Source organism: Scyliorhinus canicula, chromosome 5, assembly GCF_902713615.1.
Source record: "Scyliorhinus canicula chromosome 5, sScyCan1.1, whole genome shotgun sequence".
In the NCBI taxonomy this organism is placed as follows: domain Eukaryota; kingdom Metazoa; phylum Chordata; class Chondrichthyes; order Carcharhiniformes; family Scyliorhinidae; genus Scyliorhinus; species Scyliorhinus canicula.
Window position 1 is genome coordinate 221,567,254 of NC_052150.1, and position 16,885 is coordinate 221,584,138.

The 16,885-nt window shown below is 52.1% G+C and overlaps 1 protein-coding gene across 2 annotated transcripts in view; it reads right to left on the reverse strand.

Annotated features, from left to right (window-relative positions):
- Positions 1 to 16,885, reverse strand: part of vill (villin-like) — a 150,213-nt gene that overhangs the window by 29,962 nt on the left and 103,366 nt on the right. For both annotated transcript variants that reach the window (XM_038798570.1, XM_038798569.1), the window contains exons 10-13: positions 14,853 to 15,006; positions 13,635 to 13,735; positions 11,097 to 11,234; positions 158 to 316 (exon numbers count right to left, since the gene is read on the reverse strand). In XM_038798570.1, coding sequence (XP_038654498.1) covers positions 158 to 316; positions 11,097 to 11,234; positions 13,635 to 13,735; positions 14,853 to 15,006 — 552 coding nt within the window. The remainder of the gene's footprint in view (positions 1 to 157; positions 317 to 11,096; positions 11,235 to 13,634; positions 13,736 to 14,852; positions 15,007 to 16,885) is intronic.

The window sequence follows — 16,885 nt, forward strand, 5'->3', positions numbered from 1 at the left end:
TGGCACTCGCTGCCCAGGCTCAGGCACGGGCATTGCAAGGGTTAGCGCCCCTCACTCTTAAACACACGCCCGTGCCTGCGTCAAACCTCCACAGGCTTCACCAGGAAGATAAGCAATGAGGCCCGAAGCGCTGAAAGCAAAGGGCAGAGTGGCTCACCGCATAAATGATGAATTTGCCCTTGAAGATGGCCAGGAAGTGTCGAGGCTCTTTGCCCATGGTCACCCGCACCTGAACCGGCTCGCCATTGTACTTGTCGTCCAGGCTGACAGCTTGATAGGCCGAAGCAGTGATCTCGCCCTGAGAGGCGTGGAGTCCCTAAATGGAGAAAGGCGCAGAGAGTGTTACTGTAATCCATAGCCCAACACTTCAGGAAGGAAGGCAAGGCTTTGGAGAGGTTGAAGAGGAGATTTGTGGGGCATGAGCTTCACTGGCTGGGTCAGCAGATATTAACCACCCCTAGTTGCCCTCGAGTGGCTTGCTCGGCCATTTCAGAGGGCATTTAAGAATCGACCACATCGCTGTGGGTCTGGAGTCACATGTAGGCCAGACCAGGTAAGGACGGCAGATTTCCTTCCCTAAAGGACATTAGTGAATCAGATGGGGTTTTTTCTTTAACACCAATTGATGACAGTTTCAAGGTCTCCGTTACTGAGACTGGCTTCTGCAGAGGGGTTTTATAGGACAAACGACAATGGTTTCGTGGTCACCGTTTTGATGCCAGAATTTAAATACCACCAGCTGCCCATCTGGGTCTCTGGATTACTAGTCCAGTGAGAACCCACTACGCCACTGCCTGTCTTTACAGGAATGAGGGACTTCAGCTATTTGATCGAGGCGTTCTATACAATCAAGGGTTTTGGTAGGTTTTTGATCGAGTAAATAAAGAGAAGCTTCTCCCGCTGTAGGAGGATCAGTAACCACAGGACACAGATCGAAGATAATTGACAGAGAGATGAGGGGCGGAATTCTCCGACCCCCCCGGAGGGTCGGAGAATCGCCCAGGGCCGGCGTCAATCCCGCCCCCGCCGTGTCCCGTATTCTCTGCCCCCCGAGATTCGGCGGGGGCAGGATTTGCGCCGCGTTGGTCGGCGTGCCCCCCGCGGCGATTCTCCGGCCCGCGATGGGCCGAAGTCCCGCCGCTGATAGGCCTCTCCCGCCGGCGTGGTTTAAACCACCTCTCTTATCGGCGGGGGCGGGCTCCGGGGTCCTGGGCGGGTCACGGGGCGATCTGACCCTGGGGGGTGCCCCCACGGTGGCCTGGCCCGCGATCGGGGCCCACCGATCGGTGGGCGGGCTTGTGCCGTGGGGGCACTCTTTTCCTTCCGCCCCCGTCATGGCCTTCACCATGGCGGAGGCGGAAGAGACCCCCTCCCCTGCGCATGCACCGGTATGACATCAACAGCCGCTGACGCACCAGCGCATGCGCGGACTTACGCCGGCCGGCGAAGTCCTTTCGGCCCCGGCTGGCGTGGCGCCAAAGGTCATCCACGCCAGCCGGCGGAGCGGCAACCACTCCGGCCCGGGCCTAGCCCCTCAATGTGAGGGCTTGGCCCCTGAAGGTGCGGAGACTTCCGCACCTTTGGGGAGGCCCGACGCCGGAGTGGTTCACGCCACTCCATCCCGCCGGGACCCCCGCCCCGCCGGGTAGGGGAGAATCCCGGCCGAGGTTTTTGTCTTGAATAAGTCATGCTGACCAGATATGTGTTACCTGAAAGCGCAGCAGATTCAATAATAACTTTCAATGAGGAATTGGAGAAATACCTGAAATGGAGGTTTGAGGATCTGTGGGGGCGGGGGTGGGGAGAGAGCAGGAGGACTGGGAATAATTAGACAGCTCTTTCAAAGGATGTAAGAAATAGGATCAATAAACTGGAGTCCCGTGCGGGCATTCTGGAATTAAACCAACATAATAACGTGGGCATAAGGACAGATTTGGTCCTGGTGGATTGGGCAGAGAAGCTAAAAAGGTCGGTTGATGAGTCGTGGCAGATGATTAAGGAAGTATTCAATTCTGCCCAACTCAAATACATTCCAGAGCGGAAGAAAGAGGCGGGGTGGGGGGTGGGGGGTGTGTGTGTGTGTGTATGTGTGTGTGTGGGGGTGGGGGGGGGGATTGCATCCATGGCTAAACAGGGAGGTTAAAGATAACATAAAGGCGAAGATGAAGGCGTGCCGTATCGCGAAGGTCAGTGACAGGCTGGAGGATTGGGAAACCTTTAAAGATCAACAAAGGGTTACTAAAAGAGTAATCAGAGGAGTGAAGGAAAACGATGAAAGAAATCAAGCAAAATATATGAAATGGACAGCAAAAGATAAGTATATAAAAAGTACTAGGGTGGGAATCGGCGGGGCGGGCAGAAACGGCGCAGTGGAGTGGCGGGAACCACTCCGGCGTCGGGCTGCCCCAAAGGTGCGTAATCCTCTGCACCTTCAGGGGCTAGGCCGGAGCCAGAGTGGTTTGCGTCCCGCCGGCCGGCGTGGAAAGACTTTGGCGCCATGGCAGCCGGGGCTAAAGGGACTCCGCCGGCCGGCGCGGGTCCGTGCTTGCGCGGGAGTGTCAGCGGCTGCTGACGTCATCCCCGCGCATGCGTGGGGGGGTTCACCTTCGCGCCGGCCATTGCGGAGGCTGACACGGTCGGAGTGTAGGAAAAGAGTGCCCCCATGGCACAGGCCCGCCCGCGGATCGGTGAGCCCCGACCGCGGGCCAGGCCACCATGGGGGCACCTCCCGGGGCCAGATCCTCCCGCGACCCCCCAAGAACCCCGGAGCCCGCCCACGCCGCCAATCCCGCCGGTAAGAGAGGTGGTTTAATCCACGCCGGCGGGAGAGGCTAGTCAGCGGCGGGACTTCGGCCCATTGCGGGCCGGAGAATCGCCACGGGGGGCCCGCCGACCGGCGCGGCGGAGAATTCGGGACACGGCGGGGGCAGGCTTGACGCCGCCCCCAGGGCGATTCACCGACACGGCAGGGGGTCGGAGAATCCCGCCCAAAGTCTTTATTCGTAGAATAGAATTCATAGAATCACTACAGTGCGGAAGGAGGCCATTCGGCCCATCGAGTCGGCACCGACCGTTTGGAAGGGTACCCTACCTAGGGTCAGGACCCTACCCTATCCCCTTAACCCAGTAACCCCCACCATGTCCACGGTATTAAATACGAGGGTGGCAATGAGTCCAGAGGTGGCAATTTTTGGGGTATCGCAGGACCCAGGAGTCCAGGAGGAGAGAGAGGCGGATGTTCTGGCCTTTGCTTCCCTGGTAGCCCGGAGGCGGATATTGCTGGCATGGAGGGTCTCAAAGCCCCTGAAATCGGAGACCTGGCTTTCAGACATGTCAGGCTTCATCTGCCTGGAAAAAATTAAGTTCGCCATGTTAGGGTCTCTGTTAGGGTTCACCCGGAGATGGCAACCATGCGTCAACTTCCTCACAGAAAATTAAACGTCAGCAGAAGGTGGGTGTGGGTTAGTTTAGTGTAGGAGGGTAAGTTAGGTTAGTTTAGTGTAGGAGGGTAAGTTAGGTTAGTTTAGTGTAGGGGGGTAAGTTAGGTTAGTTTAGTGTAGGAGGGTAAGTTAGGTTAGTTTAGTGTAGGGGGTAAGTTAGGTTAGTTTAGTGTAGGAGAGTAAGTTAGGTTAGTTTAGTGTAGGAGGGTAAGTTAGGTTAGTTTAATGTAGTTAGGTTAGTTTAGTGTAGGGGGGTAAGTTAGGTTAGTTTAGTGTAGGAGGGTAAGTTAGGTTAGTTTAGTGTAGGAGAGTAAGTTAGGTTAGTTTAGTGTAGGGGGGTAAGTTAGGTTAGTTTAGTATAGGAGGGTAAGTTAGGTTAGTTTAGTGTAGAGGGTAAGTTAGGTTAGTTTAGTGTAGGGGGTAAGTTAGGTTAGTTTAGTGTAGGGGGGTAAGTTAGGTTAGTTTAGTGTAGGAGAGTAAGTTAGGTTAGTTTAGTGTCGGAGGGTAAGTTAGGTTAGTTTAGTGTAGGAGGGTAAGTTAGGTTAGTTTAGTGTAGGAGGATAAGTTAGGTTAGTTTAGTGTAGGGGGGTAAGTTAGGTTAGTTTAGTGAAGGGGGTAAGTTAGGTTAGTTTAGTGTAGGAGGGTAAGTTAGGTTAGTTTAGTGTAGGAGGGTAAGTTAGGTTAGTTTAGTGTAGGAAAGTAAGTTAGGTTAGTTTAGTGTAGGCGGGTAAGTTAGGTTAGTTTAGTGTAGGAGGGTAAGTTAGGTTAGTTTAGTGTAGGAGAGTAAGTTAGGTTAGTTTAGTGTAGGAGGGTAAGTTAGGTTAGTTTAGTGTAGGAGGGTAAGTCAGGTTAGTTTAGTGTAGGGGGGTAAGTTAGGATAGTTTAGTGTAGGGAGGTAAGTTAGGTTAGTTTAGTGTAGGGGGGTAAGTTAGGATAGTTTAGTGTAGGAGGGTAAGTTAGGTTAGTTTAGTGTAGGAGGGTAAGTTAGGTTAGTTTAGTGTAGGGGGGTAAGTTAGGTTAGTTTAATGTAGGGGGGTAAGTCAGGTTAGTTTAGTGTAGGGGGGTAAGTTAGGATAGTTTAGTGTAGGGGGGTAAGTTAGGCTAGTGTAGCGTAGGGAGGTAAGTTAGGTTAGTTTAGTGTAGGAGAGTAAGTTAGGTTAGTTTAGTGTAGGAGGGTAAGTTAGGTTAGTTTAGTGTAGGGGGGTAAGTTAGGTTAGTTTAGTGTAGGGGGGTAAGTGAGGCTAGTGTAGCGTAGGGGGGTAAGTGAGGCTAGTGTAGCGTAGGGGGGTAAGTTAGGCTAGTGTAGCGTAGGGGGGTAAGTGAGGCTAGTGTAGCGTAGGGGGGTAAGTTAGGCTAGTGTAGCGTAGGGGGGTAAGTGAGGCTAGTGTAGCGTAGGGGGGTAAGTGAGGCTAGTGTAGCGTAGGGGGGTAAGTGAGGTTAGTGTAGCGTAGGGAGGTAAGTGAGGCTAGTGTAGCGTAGGGGGGTAAGTGAGGCTAGTGTAGCGTAGGGAGGTAAGTGAGGTTAGTGTAGCGTAGGGGGGTAAGTGAGGCTAGTGTAGCGTAGGGAGTTAAGTTAGGCTAGTGTAGCGTAGGGGGGTAAGTGAGGCTAGTGTAGCGTAGGGAGGTAAGTGAGGCTAGTTTAGTGTAGGGGGGTAAGTGAGGCTAGTGTAGCGTAGGGAGGTAAGTGAGGCTAGTGTAGCGTAGGGGGGTAAGTGAGGCTAGTGTAGCGTAGGGAGTTAAGTTAGGCTAGTGTAGCGTAGGGGGGGTAGTAGTAGGCTAGTGTAGCGTAGGGAGGGTAAGTGAGGCTAGTGTAGCGTAGGGGGGTAAGTTAGGCTAGTGTAGCGTAGGGGGGTAAGTTAGGCTAGTGTAGCGTAGGGGGGTAAGTTAGGCTAGTGTAGCGTAGGGGGGTAAGTGAGGCTAGTGTAGCGTAGGGGGGTAAGTGAGGCTAGTGTAGCGTAGGGGGGTAAGTGAGGCTAGTGTAGCGTAGGGGGGGTAAGTGAGGCTAGTGTAGCGTAGGGGGGTAAGTTAGGCTAGTGTAGCGTAGGGGGGTAAGTGAGGCTAGTGTAGCGTAGGGGGGTAAGTTAGGCTAGTGTAGCGTAGGGGGGTAAGTGAGGCTAGTGTAGCGTAGGGGGGTAAGTTAGGTTAGTGTAGCGTAGGGAGGTAAGTTAGGCTAGTGTAGCGTAGGGGGGTAAGTGAGGCTAGTGTAGCGTAGGGGGGTAAGTGAGGCTAGTGTAGCGTAGGGAGGTAAGTGAGGCTAGTGTAGCGTAGGGGGTAAGTGAGGCTAGTGTAGCGTAGGGGGGTAAGTGAGGCTAGTGTAGCGTAGGGAGGTAAGTTAGGCTAGTGTAGCGTAGGGGGGTAAGTGAGGCTAGTGTAGCGTAGGGAGGTAAGTGAGGCTAGTGTAGCGTAGGGGGGTAAGTTAGGCTAGTGTAGCGTAGGGGGGTAAGTTAGGCTAGTGTAGCGTAGGGGGGTAAGTGAGGCTAGTGTAGCGTAGGGGGGTAAGTGAGGCTAGTGTAGCGTAGGGGGGTAAGTTAGGCTAGTGTAGCGTAGGGGGGTAAGTGAGGCTAGTGTAGCGTAGGGGGTAAGTGAGGCTAGTGTAGCGTAGGGAGGTAAGTGAGGCTAGTGTAGCGTAGGGGGGTAAGTTAGGCTAGTGTAGGTTAGGGGGGTAAGTGAGGCTAGTGTAGCGTAGGGGGGTAAGTGAGGCTAGTGTAGCGTAGGGGGGTAAGTGAGGTTAGTGTAGCGTAGGGGGGTAAGTTAGGCTAGTGTAGCGTAGGGGGGTAAGTGAGGCTAGTGTAGCGTAGGGGGGTAAGTTAGGTTAGTGTAGCGTAGGGGGGTAAGTTAGGCTAGTGTAGCGTAGGGGGGTAAGTGAGGCTAGTGTAGCGTAGGGGGGTAAGTTAGGCTAGTGTAGCGTAGGGGGGTAAGTGAGGCTAGTGTAGCGTAGGGAGGTAAGTGAGGCTAGTGTAGCGTAGGGGGGTAAGTGAGGCTAGTGTAGTGTAGGGGGGTAAGTTAGGCTAGTGTAGCGTAGGGGGGTAAGTGAGGCTAGTGTAGCGTAGGGGGGTAAGTGAGGCTAGTGTAGCGTAGGGGGGTAAGTGAGGCTAGTGTAGCGTAGGGGGGTAAGTGAGGCTAGTGTAGCGTAGGGAGTTAAGTTAGGCTAGTGTAGCGTAGGGGGGTAAGTTAGGCTAGTGTAGCGTAGGGGGGTAAGTGAGGCTAGTGTAGCGTAGGGGGGTAAGTGAGGCTAGTGTAGCGTAGGGGGGTAAGTGAGGCTAGTGTAGCGTAGGGGGGTAAGTGAGGCTAGTGTAGTGTAGGGGGGTAAGTTAGGCTAGTGTAGCGTAGGGGGGTAAGTTAGGCTAGTGTAGCGTAGGGGGGTAAGTGAGGCTAGTGTAGCGTAGGGGGGTAAGTGAGGCTAGTGTAGCGTAGGGGGGTAAGTGAGGCTAGTGTAGCGTAGGGAGGTAAGTGAGGCTAGTGTAGTGTAGGGGGGTAAGTTAGGCTAGTGTAGCGTAGGGGGGTAAGTTAGGCTAGTGTAGCGTAGGGGGGTAAGTGAGGCTAGTGTAGCGTAGGGGGGTAAGTGAGGCTAGTGTAGCGTAGGGGGGTAAGTTAGGCTAGTGTAGCGTAGGGGGGTAAGTGAGGCTAGTGTAGCGTAGGGGGGTAAGTTAGGCTAGTGTAGCGTAGGGAGGTAAGTAATGGCAGGACCTGCGGGAGAAAGTGGCGGAATTTGCACTATGTATATATATATTTTTTTGTTCTTTTCTTGTTATTTATCTTGTGGATTTTGTTGCTGTTAAACTGCCAAAGAAAATACCTCAATAAAACGTTTATTAAAAAAAAAACCCAGTAACACCTATCTAACCTTTTGGACACTGAGGGGCAATTGACCATGGCCAATCCACCTAACCTGCACATCTTTGGAAGGCTTGCCTTGTGCCAATTTTAATCATCCCATCTTTTCTTTACGCTGTGGCCCTGCTGAACTTTCGCCCTTGATTCCCCGGTCTACCGTTTCTGTTCCTTCTTTAATTACTGTCCTTGTTTCTCTTTCCCTCGTTACTCTGCTTCGGTTCCCAGCCTCCTCTCTGTTCTCCCGGGGATGACGGAAATATTGAACTCCGTCCCACAAACAACCGTCAAAGCTGGCTTGTAACATCAAATTTCCAAACGGAAACTGATAGCTTTTGTTCGGTAAATGTTTGAGGGATTATAAGACGGAGGTGAGTAGATGGAAATGAAATGCAGACCAACCAGTCACGATCTCAGTAGATGGCAGAACAGACAGGAGGAAGAACAGTTTACTTCTGTGCCGAAATTTCACTCTTCCTAATCCTGGACTGGACAGGTTTTCAAACTCTCACCCAGCCTGCGCACGTTACCTGTTCAAGTTAATTCTCCCACCTCCCTCTTCATCAATAAAAACTAAATCTGGAGGATACGGAAACGAGGCAACATCCTTTTGTTGAACCCAATATTTTTTTTTTGTAAAACATTTTATTAAGGTATTTATAATTTTAGAATAACAACAATAAACAGTACAAATACAAATGTAAACATAGTGCACAAAAATATCTCCATCCCCCGCTAATCCCATCGACCCTAAACAGAAAATAGCCTAACTCCCCCCCCTACTCCCCCGCAACCCCCCCCCCCCCCCCATGGTCTCTTCTTCCCCAGAGAAGTCGCTAAACGGCCGCCACCTCCAGACCAACCCTAACGTTGACTCTCTCAGGACGAACTTAATTTTCTCAAGACTGAGAAACCCAGCCATGTCGCTGACCCAGATCTCTGATCTCGGGGGCTTCGAGTCCCTCCACGCTAGCAAGATCCGTCTCCGGGTCTACCAAGGAGGCAAAGGCCAAGACGTCAGCCTAATATTCTCTCAATATTGACAATCCCTGGTACTGAACTAGAATTCCACACACAAGCCAGCTCCCAGTAAATGCTGGTAATAATAACATCCTATTGAAGCTGTAATTCCCAGATAAATATCAGCCAGTTCTAGGGGTGATAGTCCCACTCCCCATGTGTCTTCAGCACAGCGCCATGTGATCACAGCTAGAATGAGAGGATGGACTTGTGACTGGGTTCAAATCCTGTCACAATGACTTTTCACATCAAGCTGCCAGCTGCCTGCAAACACAGCAGTTGGAATTCCTGCTTGGCCATGAGGAAAGCTCACGAGGTATTTACAAAACAAAATCCTTCAACTAAAACTTTGCCTCAAGTTGTCCCTTCAGACCTGAGCCGGAGAGCAGCGAGATCCTTTGACAGGAAACAAGAAGGACCCGGAAAACCCGGCGCGGAGTCCGGACACACCAGCCCCGTGACCCTTAACCCCGCGACCCTTCTGACACCCGCCCTCCCCCGACCCATCCATGAAAAACCCTGCACTAGATTGATTCCAGGGAGGAAGGTCTTATGAATAGACCGAGCAGTTTAGGCCCATACTCGCTGGAGTTTAGGTGAGTGAGAGGAGATCTCATTGAGGTTTATCAGACGCTAAAGGGGATTGACAGGGTAGCAGATGTTTCCTCTTGTTGGACATTCTAGATTGTGAGGCCATAGTTTTAGACTTAAGGGGAGGCAGATTTTAAACAGGAATGAGGAGGGATTACTTGGCTCAAGTTGTGAATCTGTGGAACTCTCTACCCCAGAGTGCGGTGGATGCCGGAACACTGAACAAATATGAGGGGGAGATGGACAGGTTTTCAATTAGATGGGGGATGAAAGGTTAGGGGAGCGGGTAGGAAGATGGAGACGAGATCAGCCATGATTGTATTTAATGGCGGAGCAGGTTCGAGGGGCTGAATGGCCTCTTTCTGCTCCTAGTTCTGATGCTCTTATAGCAGTGGGCCATTCGGTCCCTCGAGTCTGCTCCAAATTCAGTAAGATCATGGCGGCTCTGATCTTGGTCTCAACTGCACTTTCCTGCATCTCCGCCCCTTCCCCATAACCTTTGACTCCCTTGTAGATCAAAAATCAGTCTAACCCAGTCTTGAACGTATTCAGTAACTGCAATAACCTGCATGCGACATGCCTGAGGTTCATCCATCTGGGGATCATTGTTCCCCTGGCCTGACAGGACCTGGAATTAACCAGCATTTCTGCAATAGGCCAGCCTCTGAAGTAGTCGACAGAAAGGAGTAAGGAGCCGGTGATGTGTAACCGTGCCCTATGTATGTGCCGCTGTAAGGCTGGATAAACATCTCCCTGTCAACTCGACGGACTCATCTTGTCGTTACTATCGTAACAAAGGCCCCACTGCTCTCTGGGAGTAGAGAATTCCGAACACTAATGGTCCTCTGAGAGTAGTAATTCTTCCCCATCCATATGGGAAATGCGAGACCCCCTATCTTTGCGCTGTGCGCCCTAGTTCTGTGTATATGTGTGTGGGTATATGGGGCAATGATCTCCCAGCATCTGTCCTGTCAAGCCCCCTCAGAACCTTATCGGCCAGATTCTCCGCCACGCCTCATTTCTGCCTCACCTCGCCGGCGGGATGCTCAGTTATGCCGGCCGGTCAATGGGGTTTCCCATTGTGGTGCAGCCCCACGCCGTCAGGAAACCCCCGGGCTGCCGGCAAAACGGAGCATCCCGCTGGCAGAGAATCCAGCCCTATATGTTTCAATTACATCACATCTCATTCTCCTAAACCAGAGAGAATATAGTAACAATAATCTTTATTATTGTCACAAGCAGCCTTACATCAACACTGCAATGAAGTTACTGTGAAATCCCCTAGTCGCCACATTCCGGCACCTGTTCGGGTACACAGAGGGTGAATTCAGAATGTCCAATTTACCTCACAAGCTCATCTGTCGGGACGTCTGAGGGGAAACCGGAGCACCCGGAGGAAACCCACGCAGACACGGGGAGAACGTGCAGACTCCGCACAGACAGTGACCCAAGCCGGGAATCGAACCCGGGACTCTGGTGCTGTGAAGCAACAGTGCTAGCCACTGACGTCCCGCCCATAGAGGTCCAATTTACTTCGTTTCTCATCAGGGAACGGCCCTCTGAACACAGGTACCAATCCGATGACACTCAGATTGCATTGGGTTGAAAAGGGACTAGAAACTGTCCCACCCCCGCCCACCCAAAGCTGACTACGCCCCCTGATCGATTAATTACCGTTGGGATTTCCTGCTAATTGCATCCAGGTTCAGGGTTTCATGGCGGCTCCCAAAACCTTAACTGCAAATTTGGGGCTCGTGAACACTCATTGTCATGTTGTAAAAGCTTCTTCAGGTAACTTTTGTGTTTCATTTACTATGAAACTGACCACCCAGTATAACTGGCAAACACATCTGTGTATAAATAGTCGGGTGCGGGTATAGGACTTGACTATTGTTGGAAAAAAATACTTTGTGTCGAAGTTTTTCATCTTGCACTCATCAGGCCAATCGCAACATTTGGTATTCTTGCAAACTGCCCTGATGAGTGAAAGACGGAAAGCTTTGGCGAGATGCCCAGCATCGGTACATTTTTACAAAGCCATTGAAAATCAGAATGCAGGACCGTGGTCACCCCATTTTCATTCACAGTCAGCTCTGTTTTTTTTCCCAAGTATTACACCCGAAAGCTCGGGTTGCCAATTCCGCCCAAAGTGGAAACTTGCCCCCCCCCCCCCCCCCCCACCCCCACATCCCGTTAGCCACGTGTGGTCCCTTACCTGCCACATGTAGAGGATGTAGGCGGTCTTGTTGGTTTTCACGTACGTGTAAAGCACCAAGTAGCAGTCGCCTCCGTAGAACTGGCCGTAGGTTTTGGGATCCACCGGAACCAACTCATTTTCCTCGATTCTCCACACCTGGTCCAGAGAACCCAACATGTCAGCCACAACTTTAAATGAATCTGCCCTCGATCAATTTCACTCAGTATGTTGGTCAATTCCGTCCACTCCACTCACAAACCAACTTCATCCACCACATAGAATAGAATCATAGAAAGTTACAGCACAGAAGGAGGCCATTCAGGCCATCTTGCCCATGCCAGCCCGTGGACATCCAGGTGGCCCTTTCTAATCCCACCTTCCTGCATCCAGTCCGTAGCCCTGTAGTTTACAGCACTTAAGGTGCAGATCCAGGTCCATTTTAAAAGGGTTTAAGGTCTATGCCTCCACCACCAACTCGGGCAGCGAATTCCGGGAGACTCCTAACGCCCTCCACATTTCAGAGAGTGCAGAGCGGATTCACGGGAATGCTTCAAGGAATGAGGGCCTTCAGTTGCACAGACGGATTGGAGAAGTTGGGGCCGAGTTCCTCGGAGAAGAGAAAGTTGAGAAGAGATTTGAGAGAGGTGTTCCGAATTATGAGGGGGTCTGGACCGCGTAGCCAGGGAAAAGCTGTTCCCACTGGCGGAAGGAGGGAGAATCAGAGCGACACGGATTTAACCTGAATGGCAAAGCACCAATGGGGACATGAGGAAAAGGCGTTTTTAACGCAGCGAGTGGTCGAGATCTGGAATTCACTGTCTGAGAACGTGGTGGAGGCAGAGCCAATTGTGGATTTCAAATCATAAGCCCGATGAGCGCCTGAAGAGTAAACATTCACCGGGTTAGGGCGAAAGGGTGGGGGAGTGGCATTGGCTAAATTCCTCTTGCTGAGAGATGGCACAAGCTCAATGGGCAGAATGGCCTCCTGCTCTGTAACCATTCTATCTTTCCAACGTCAATTTGATTTGCTGCACTAGTTTTAATCACTGTCCCGATCCACTTAATAATAATATTTTTACTGTCACAAGTAGGCTTACATTAATACTGCAATGAAGTTAGTGTGAAAAGCCCCTAGTCGCCACATTCCGGCGCCTGTTCGGGTACACTGAGGGAGAATTCAGAATGTCCAATTCGCGTAACAAGCACGTCTTTTGGGACTTGTGGGAGGAAACCGGAGCACCCGGAGGAAACCCACGCAGACATGAGGAGAACGTGCAGACTCCACACAGGCAAGCCGGGAATTGAACCTGGGACCCTGGAGTTGTGAAGCAGCAGTGCTAACCACTGTGCTACCCTGCCACCCTTTGTCCGATGTATCAATTATTCACTACGCGCAACAACTTTGTTCAATAGATCAATCAATATTCATCAACCAATTACAACAACAAACATTTAAACAGAGCTTTTATTGTTAAAAAACCGTAATCCGTAGAAACAGACAGGGAGAGTCAACCGTTTCAAATTGAAAGCGGAACCTCCACCTTTCTGTGCACTGGGTTGCTGCATTAGCAGACCTGGCATTGGTCTGACAGGTTGGGAATATTCCTGAGATTGAGACTTGCGTAGTCTCTGGTGAAGTGTGGCTCACGGCTGCTGTTGAAATGTGTGATTCCAGCAACTGAGGGGGGGGTCATTGGGGTTGGGTTGTGATGCATTTTGTGTTCAAAGAGCTGGATAATGCTCTGTCCTTGGGCACCCACACATGAGACCCTGCACTACAGCCCTTAACCCAAAGCAATGGGCACTGCTCTAAGGCCACGAAGACACCATTAAAACTGCAGTCAATCACTTCTGCAAGATCCCAGTCATTACATTTCCTCATCAGGGGCAGCACAGTGGCACAGTGGTTAGCACTGCTGCCTCACAGCGCCAGGCACCCGGGTTCAATTCCAGTCTCGGGTGACTGTCTGTGTGGAGTTTGCATGTTCTCCCCGTGTCTGTGTGGGTTTGCTCCGGTTTCCTCCCACAGTCCAAAGACGTGCGGGTGAGGTGGATTGACCATGGTCAATTGCCCCTTAGTGTCCAGGGGTTTGCAGGTTAGGTGTGGTTACGGGGATAGGCCAGGACAGTGGGTCGAGGTAGGGCTCTCTTTCAGTGGGTCGCTGCAGACTCGATGGGCCGAATGGCCTCCTTCTGCACTGTAGGGAATGAATGGATTGTTCCTCATGGAGTCTGGAAGGAATGGAAAGGCTTGGCAGTAGGTTCAACATGTGACTACATGTGGAATTGTGGACGGGAGTTGAATTGTCACTTTAAAAGGGGAAATGGTTGACTACTTGTAAAGGAGGAACTGAATGAGCGAAGGGGAAAGGGAAGCGGGTCTGGGACTAATTGGCTAGTTTGTTCAAAGAGCCAGAACAGGCAATGGGCTGAATGGCCTCCTTCTGCACCGTACAGATTCTGACTAATTAAGTAAGGTGACCTGTCGGTATCAGTGGGAACCAACTGCCCTCTTCTACCAGGCAGAACTTCAAGGTTGAACAGAGTGTCACTTACCTCGACTTTCCCAGAGGCGTCATCCACCATCCTCTGGCGGGCCGCAAGGTCTGGCCTGGCGTGCAGCTGGGTCACGTCAAATTTAGTCTGCTCCACTTTGGCTGGAAAGAGATCAGGCAGAGGGTAAAAACCTGGAGGAAGAACCTCGACCGAGAGGCTCATTCGACGTAGAGACTGTGGCAGGGGCAGAAACAGGCCATTCGGCCCCTCCGGCCTCCGGTTGGCGTTTATGCTCCATTCTCCGCTCTGGCGAGGCTTATCAGCACGCCCGCCCTCTTCCTCATTCCTGCAGCCCAGCCACGCGTGAAGAATGAACGCGTGAACTCATTGCCCGTGAGGGTGGCGGTGAAAGCAGAGGTTTCGAAAGGAAACTGGACGTGAAATATAGAGCTAGGGGATGGAGGCGGGGCAAATGGGATTGCACTACTGAGAGCCAGCATGGATTCAATGGACCGAGTGGCCTCCTTGTGTGCTGCAAATAACTCTACCAATAACCAGAGGATCCAGATTCAATATAATTGGCAAAAGAATCGGACGGAAGAATTTTTATCTATTCACTGGGAGCGGTTCCCATCTAGAATGTATTGCCTGGAAGAGGGCAGTGAAACCGAATCCAATAGTAACCTTTAAAAGAGATATTCTTGAAACAGAAGGAATCAGGGCGATACGGGGTAAGAAGTGGAGCTGGCTGGATTTTTAAAACAGAATTTCATCTGATGTGATTTTCCTGCCCTCTGTTCGAAATCTCTTGCATCTAGTCTTGTATCTAAGTCTCTTCTTTCTTGAACCCTTGAAGGTTGGACAGGCCTGGGCCTGTACCCATTGGAGTTTAGAAGAATGAGAGGCGATCTTATTGAAACATACAAGATCCTGAGGGGCTTGACAGGGTGGATGCTGAAGGATGTTTCCCCATGTTGAGGCCTAGCATTTGTTGGCCATCCTTAAGTACCCTCGAGAAGGTGTTGGTCAGCTGCCTTCTTGAACTGCGGCGGTCCCTGTGGTGTAGGTGCTCCCACAGTGCTGTTAGGGAGGGAGGTCCGGGATTTCCTAACTAGATTACTCTTCAAAATGGCCAGGATGGGCTGGACAGGCCGAATGGTCTGCCGCCTGCTGTTCAAGTCTGTGATTCGGGAGAGGAGGGGCTGCAGGGAAGCACTGAGAAGGTCAACGTCGCGCAATGGACAAAGGAAAGGTTCTGGAAGCTGGGTGAGGACTTACCGATCTTGCCCACTGTGTGTTTCTTGCCCAGGCCTTGAGTTTGCCCTTTGACTGTCCATTTGGTGAAGAGCTGTTTGAAGATGGCTGACTCCGCGCCATCATTCAGCAACACCACGTTGGTACTGTTGGGATAGCTCTTGGCTTTTATGAATCCCTGGAAGGGGGCAGAATGGAAAGACGGTGTGACAATGAGAAAGAGGCTCTCTGGCACTGCTGCATGCCCAAAACACAAGAAGTATCTACAGCAACAGTGAGTCGATGGGCCATCACTTGGACTTCTCTTTTGTTAAGCGAACTGCCCCTGGACCTTCAGGCATGAAGGAAGCCCCTTCACTTTATATCGGAACAGTAGGAGGCCATATAGCCACTCGCGTCAGTCCCCATTCGATTAAGTCATGGCTGACTAGCTCAAACTCCATTTACCAGCCTTGACCACCTTCATCTAATAAGGCTAGGCTGCTGCTCGCTAAAAGGCTAAACGAGGAGCCGGGACTTACAGAACGGGCTGAATGGCCTCTTTCTGTTCAGCTTCAGGCAATGATACACATTGGATTTTTCTCAGGTACCCAAACCCCTTGGAAACTAAGAAACTATCTAAAGGATATGAGTGAACCGGATGGGGTTTTACCACAATCGATGATAGTTTGGTGATCACCGTTACTGAGATTACATTTAGATTTATTAATTGGATTGAAATTGCATGGAGGGATTTGATCTGTCCCCAGATCAGACTGGGCCTCTGGGTGATTAATCCAGAGATATAAGCCATTCAGCCCGTCTAGTCCCGGTCAGTGTTTACCCCACACAGAAATATCGCGAATCGCAGTTCCCCACCCGATTCCCAAATCCGTCTTCCTTCATGCACACTTCCAATCTAATCTTCAATGTTGACACAGGGCGAAAGTTTCTCTTTGCAGAGAGCGCTGGCTGAGGCGGGAAAGCTGACGGGCAGATCGCCGTCTGCACAGCCGAACCTTCTCACTACATCGTCGGCACTCTGTGCAAACCAAAATGGAGGTGAGCCGCAGGCCGGGGGGGGGGGGGGGAGGGGAAGCTGATAATACCGGGAATCCCGAGGTCGGGGCCACCCGATTTCTGACTTTCAAAAACCAGCCCACCGACCCCCCCACCCCCCGCCCCCCATGTTTATGGGAACTTCCGCTCCCCCCCCATGGCCCACCCCCCTCATAGACATGGGGAATTACCCCCCTCCCCCCCCCACACCCACCCCCAATGCATAAAGGGAATTCCTCCTCAATTGTGCCCCAAAGGGGGGTTCCCCTGGCGCTGCCCCTTTGCACTGACCCCTGGCACTGGCGAGGGGCGTATTTAATTGCTGCGTCGCCATGTCAGCCACAGGTGCCTTGTCCCAGGGAGCTGCCCGTCAATTAAAGGCCAGCAGCTAGCCAGCACCAGCAGCGCCCCCAGCTGTGGTGGTCACTGCTGGTATTGCACCAGGGCTATGCAGGGGATCGAGATGAATCTTCTGGAGTCAAATAAGTGGGGCAGGACGGGGAGGCGCGGGGTCCCATGGGAGTGCGGGTGAGCCGGGGCGGGGGGTCCCATGGGAGTGCGGAGGAGTCTGAAAATAAGACTTTGGCAAAGGGGTTTGACAGCGAGGGCCAGCGGGGAGGTGGGGAGGGGTGGGGGAGAGGGCTTCCTCCAGTGTTCCCCCCTTCTGAATGCCAGGTGGCTCCATTGGGCGCACAGTGTCCCCCACCCGAAGGCCGTAGGACAACACAATAGGACTCGCGTAGTCTTCCCTGGGTGGGGCAGTTCCCTGCCCGCCGCTGGTAGGACTCCAGCAGCGACAGAAAGGAGCCCATTACTGGTGCTTAAGTGGCCACTTCCGGGCCTGAGTTGGCCTCTGGGCGTGAGGGCCATCCGCAAGCCGTCTGAGGAGGAGGTGGGAAGACGACACGATCTCTACCCTGCACCCTTCAGATCAATCACCACCACCACCCCTCCCCCCAACACCTGCCAACTCCCACAACCAAACTCTACCCCGTCCCGGGAGCGGGAAGAGGTCGGGA